The sequence below is a fragment of the Maniola jurtina genome, chromosome 8, assembly GCF_905333055.1.
Source record: "Maniola jurtina chromosome 8, ilManJurt1.1, whole genome shotgun sequence".
NCBI classification, from domain to species: domain Eukaryota; kingdom Metazoa; phylum Arthropoda; class Insecta; order Lepidoptera; family Nymphalidae; genus Maniola; species Maniola jurtina.
The window spans coordinates 506,223-512,215 of NC_060036.1; the positions used below are offsets into that span (position 1 = coordinate 506,223).

Sequence of the window (5,993 nt, forward strand, 5' to 3'; positions counted from 1 at the left end):
CTACCACCATAGCTCAGTGTGCTGATTAATAAAGTATATACAAATACAAAAATATTTATTTCGTTAAAATAATTTTACAGAGAACACATAGAAATTAGGACCATCCCAGTAAGTGCCTAGATTTGCTACTAGTACTTGTGGCAGACGGCCCCGCTCTTCCATAACATCTTTTACAATAGAAATAAATGAGTAGTTTCTAATAGTAAGTAATATTCTAACTTGTGACAAAATAATTTAAGCTATTTCATTTCTGGAGATGTTAACCGCATTGAAATATGTAGGTGTTCAGGATAGGTGTCGAACAAGCTCGAATAACAACTAATGTTGTTTAAAAAGCATTTTATTGTAACTACTGTACAGAATTGAGAATAGGTAACATGGTGGACGCACAGGCCGCGCGTAGCTGTCTATCTGACCGCATTTCGAATGTCGGGGTTCTCATTTGAGCACTTTATACGCGGCACGTCACTCGACACATATATATAGGTACGCACACATCCTAGCGGCGCGAACATCCTCCCGGCCCTTGAAAGATTCTTTCAAGAGCAAGAAGTTGGCAACAGGCAGATCCGATTAAGGGCCCGTCGCACAATGCCCTGAGCGGTGGAGATGTCTGCAACGCGGGGCACGTCATCAGCGCTGGGATGCAGTTGTGTCACTCTGCTAAGGCGCCAGCAGAGTGGTGGCGCGCTTGGTTCCTTCAGCAAAACTAGGTCGTGTACCTTCAATGTTGTACACCTTGTGCGCCACTTCGTGCGCTTTTGTAGTTCGGCCACATAAACGTTAGCCCATCGTTTCCAAAAGTGCTGGTGCGCCTGCTCCAGCCGTTGAAATCGGTCGAGTCGGTTGGTGTTGATTTCTTGTAGAGGTGGACTCGGCAAGGACATGAGTGGCCTGCCAATCAGAAAGTGCCCGGGTGTGAGACACTGGAGATCATTGGGGGAAGGACTGAGAGGACAGAGGGGCCGGCTGTTGAGGATTGACTCAACCTGTGCAAACAATGAAGATAATTCCTCGAAAGTTAAGTTGGATGTGCACATTACTCTTTTTGGATGAAATTTGGTTGCCTTTGTGCCGGCCTCCCACAAACCACTGAAGTTAAGAGCGTATACGAGGGAGAACTCAAACTCAATATTCTGTTTGGATACAAAGTCTTGTACAGAGTCTTGAAACTCCCCAGATTTTAGACGATCACGCTCGTTATGAAATAAAATCTTAGTTAGATGACTGTCAGCATATAATAAAATTGGACATTTTTTGTCGTAATTAAAATCGGACATAGAAAGATGGCCACCTACGCGGAGTATACTCTTTGCATCAATAACGGTGTCCAATGAAGATAGAAGTGAACTTGCTTTAAACTGTTTATTGTTAGACAAAAGTGTCAATCCGTTTGCAAAAGACTGACCTTGTGAAATCTTCACTGGAGCACACATGGAATTATCAAGTTCAGAAGCTTGCAATGGACCAGTCAACTTATTTTTGGACTTTCTTACGTCATTGATACATCGAAGCACCCAGGCATAACTGCGTTGTAAAATAGGAAATCTTGAAATTCTAGTTAAATCAAAGAAAGGTTCCTGGGCCTCCACTGCGAGTGCTTTGATTTCAGGTAGGTTTTTAATTCTATGTTCTTGTGCGGGCCAAGACGCTTCTGGTTCTAAAAGGTAAGTTGGTCCATGCCACCATAACTCACATTGATTCACGCAAGAGGGCTGCACACCACGTGAAACTAAATAAGCTGGATTCTGTGATGTAGGGGCATGGGAATTAAGTTCAGAAATTTCAGTTGTAGTCGATTTATTGGTTAGTTTCAGAAGAACTGGATGATGAGGCAGATAAAATGAAGATTCTGATAGGGGTTTGTCGTACACAGATAAATGCTTAAGGTCTGCATACTCCCTCATGAATTCTACATATGATTGCTTGAGTAAAGGCTGTTTATTGAAGCGCCCTTCAAGGTTAAAAATACTTCTTCCTGCCAATGCATAAGAACTCCCTAAGCAATCCTTGTCACAACGAAGCGGGATTTTTACGCAAAAATGGCCATCATCACAGCGGTAAGTGTTTTGGAGAAAATGCTGTTCGCAAAGATGCTCCTCTTCTTTATATATGGTCTTAGTAGGCACTTTTTCAAGTTCCAAAAATTTTGTAATTTCGTTAGATAAATCTGAGTCGCAACTAACTAAGTTGCAAGAAGTTTCTTGAGTAGGCTTATATTTATGTGCCTTTTTACTAGGGCATATAGGACCAGCTATTAGCCATCCTAACTTGGAGCTACGCAAAATAGGGTAATGCTCACCAAGAGAATGCTGTTCAGTGCCAATGATACACCAGAACAGCTCTGCGCCCAGAATAACATCAATATCAGAGGGAATGTTAAATGTTGGATCCGCCAGCTGAAAATTTGAAATGTTCAATCTTGTAATATCAAAGGAAATCTTAGGCAGCTGACCGGTGAGCTTAGGCAAAACTAAAGAAGATATAGTCGTATTGAAAGAGGAATGTTTTGATTTAATGTGGACTAAACATCGTTCTGATAAAACATTTAGTTTGGTGTCACCGATACCAATGATCTTGGTATCGATTTTTTGAGAAGGTAAGCCAAGACTTTTTTTGACAGCTGTGGTCAAGAATGAGGACTGGCTTCCGCTGTCAAGAAGAGCACGCACTGTGACCTTTTCATTAGTGGTCGGATTAAACAAATCAACTAGTGCGGTGCATAGTAGAACTTCAGTCACCGACGTGGATGACATGGTAACAGTCTCTAGTGCTGGTTCTTCTTCACTTTCGGAGACGTTGACGTGGATCAGTGAATTGTGCCGTTGGTTACAGGTCTTACAGCCACCACCAGGCAGGCGGCACTGGTCCACGGTGTGATCCTTGCGGAGGCAATTCCGGCAAAGATTTAGAGAAGATACGAGTGCAGATCTATCTTCTGGAGATTTATTCTTGAAGGTCAAGCACTCGTAAATACGATGTTTACCTTTACAAACTGGACAGACAAAATTAACTTTAGATTTAGAAGGTGAACTGGTCGCTGAGAAGGATTTAGTAAACTCCCTTTTACCCTTTGGTGAGGGTTCTATGGAACTGCGACGTTTACTTTTAATTGTCTCAAATACATCTGCCCTATTTTTTAGAAATTGGAAGAAATCATCTAGTGTAGGGATGTCCTTCAATGAGCTTCTGCTTTCTTCCCACTTCAAACTTGTGGTGGGGTCTAGCTTTTGGGAAATAAGAAAAATTATAAGCATGTCCCAACTTTCAGTAGGCAACCCTAATGTGTGAAGGGCACGCAAGTTTTTAGTGACATGGTCTATAATAAAACGAAAAGATTTCTCGGTTTCGCGAACCGTATCTACACTGAGCAAAGCCTTTAAGTGATTATTTATCAATTGGCGCTTATTATCATAACGCTCGCAGAGAAGCTGCCATGCCTTACTATAATTTTTATCACTTACTTCCAAATTACTTATCACGCGGGCGGCCTCTCCTTCTAGGTATGAATTCAAATAATAAAACTTGTGTATATCTTTTATTCTAGTATTATCATGGACTAGAGACACAAAGGTGTCCTTAAATTCCAGCCATTTGTAATAAGAACCATCAAAGTTTGAAATTTTAATAGTTGGTAACTTAAAACCCAACAACCCGTCGCATTCGTCGTGATCATGACAAGAATGCGATGAATTATTTTGTTTCTTTGGAGTAGAATTTGTATCAATTAATTGCTGGGCAGTCGCGATGCAATAGCAAAAGTCTTGCTCAATAGTTTCGCGAATATTTAATTCCGCGTCTAGGTTTTCTACATTAAGAACCTCTATTTGCGTTTGTAGCTCATCGAAATCCGTAAACAATGTTTCAAATCGACTTAATTTAATTGATAATTTGCTGACTTCGACTGGCGAAATCGACTTGCAACTAGACAAAACGTCTAAGTTATTTTTAAACTTAGTGAGTCGGCCTTTAAATGAGCTACGTTTCGCTGTTAATTCTCTTAGGTTAGTATCAAGACTCTGTTCGCTTAGCGACATTTTAATTAAGTAGTGTTACTGTGTTATTAATAAAATATAAAAATGGTAGGTACGATACGCTCCTATACTTCGATGCGTTGACTCGAGCCGGCCGGTGAGAGGCAGGCTCGCGGCTACGATCAAGGTCGCACGATGCAAATTCAGCCGCTGCAAGCGCGCTTGTAGATGCACCGTACGCGTAGACGTTGTTCGAAAGGAAGCGCTGAATCGCTGAAATTGATATGACGCAACACTGTAGTCGTAACTCGTAAACAATAAAAATAAGTAGGTAGATAGAATTGAGTTTTAGGTTTAATTTACTTATAATTGCGTTAATGTTTGCATGTAAATAGCAATTTAAATAAAGAATGAGTAAAATGGATCTAAGCCTTGCAAATGAGGCGTAAAACAAAATAAGTAAGTAGTTACTTAGGTATATTTTAACAAGTTTGGCATTTAACTGTTGTTTTAAACCAAATAAAATTTAAAGATAGGTGCTTATTAGGTTCGTAAGCAAAGAAGACCATAAATAAATTATTATTTAGGTATGAAGGCGCTTACGAAAGGCACTAGGTAGGTAATTATAGATGTTCAGTGTTCACAGTTGGAACTTAATTGTTATTATTAGGAAAATAAGTTTCAAAGGCAGTGCTTATTAGCTTCGTAAGCAAAGAAGTCCTAAAATAAATGTTTATTTAGGTAAAGGCACTTACGAAAGCACTAGGTTGGTAAGTATAGATTACCCACAGTTCACAGTTTGGATTAACTTAATTGTTATTTTAAGGCAATTAAGTTTGAAAGACAGTGCTTATTAGCTTCGTAAGCAAAGAAGTCCTAAAATAAATGTTTATTTAGGTAAAGGCGCTTACGAAAAGCACTAAGTAGGTAATTAAATGCCTATAGATTGTGCACAGCCATAAAATAGATGGGTAATCTTAATGATTTTCTATGCAATTAGACTAGATGTAGGCTTAATATTCACTATTACATTGATTTATGCACATAATAGAAAATATTTTATGCCTTTAGGGTCTAAATTCATTGCCTGCACAGACTGAAGGGGACAAATTAGGGACGAAGAAAAGGAACTGGCTCACTCGATTTAACAGGCCACGTCCATTGCTTGATGATCCTTGCCGGTTCTCGATCTTCCAAACTGCTGTAGACCTCGTCGGCTGAATAGGTGGACACAACACAAGATCCAAGTCTTCGATCGAAGTCGGCTCGAAGATCGTAGTCCCGTTATGAGGCGTGGCGTGGCACTTTAGATACGAGTGGATTTCTTCGCCAAAACTTCGTTGTCCGAAATTGCAGGTCCTGTCACGGTCGCCATTTCTTGTTCAGGATAGGTGTCGAACAAGCTCGAATAACAACTAATGTTGTTTAAAAAGCATTTTATTGTAACTACTGTACAGAATTGAGAATAGGTAACATGGTGGACGCACAGGCCGCGCGTAGCTGTCTATCTGACCGCATTTCGAATGTCGGGGTTCTCATTTGAGCACTTTATACGCGGCACGTCACTCGACACATATATATAGGTACGCACACATCCTAGCGGCGCGAACAGTAGGTATACATCTTATGAACGTAGGTGATGAAGCAAACTCTGTACTAGTCCAAAAATTAAAGGCTCATGTCTAAATTTAATTACTCTGATTTGTTAGGATAAACCGCAACTAGCGATGGCTATCCGTTCACCATGGTACTTTAAAATGTGAGGATAAAATGTTAATAATTTAATCCTTAGCTAACTTTAGTGACTGTGTGACCAATTCATGCTAACGGGTGAATGACTCCCCAAATATCTATATAAATAAGTCTGTGTGAATTATGCAAATTAAAGACTGTATGACAAACCCAATGAGAGTAAGAAAAACAGCAATACTCCAGCCAAATAATCTTAATGTACATAATTAAATTTATAAAATTAATTATAATAGAGATTACTAGATGATACCTAACCAGAAAGACCAG

At 39.8% G+C, this 5,993-nt stretch overlaps 1 protein-coding gene across 1 annotated transcript; it reads right to left on the bottom strand.

Moving 5' to 3' along the window:
- Positions 1–324: 324 nt before the first annotated feature.
- On the bottom strand, positions 325–3,257 carry LOC123867686. Its single transcript, XM_045909866.1, has one exon. It carries the CDS (start codon positions 3,255–3,257, stop codon positions 540–542), a length of 2,718 nt encoding a protein of 905 aa, XP_045765822.1. The 3' UTR covers positions 325–539.
- Between the last annotated feature and the right edge of the window lie 2,736 nt (positions 3,258–5,993).

Bases quoted from the DNA above. Each gene is read 5' to 3' on its own strand.
- LOC123867686 (XM_045909866.1), bottom strand. From the start codon at position 3,257: ATGCTTATAATTTTTCTTATTTCCCAAAAGCTAGACCCCACCACAAGT.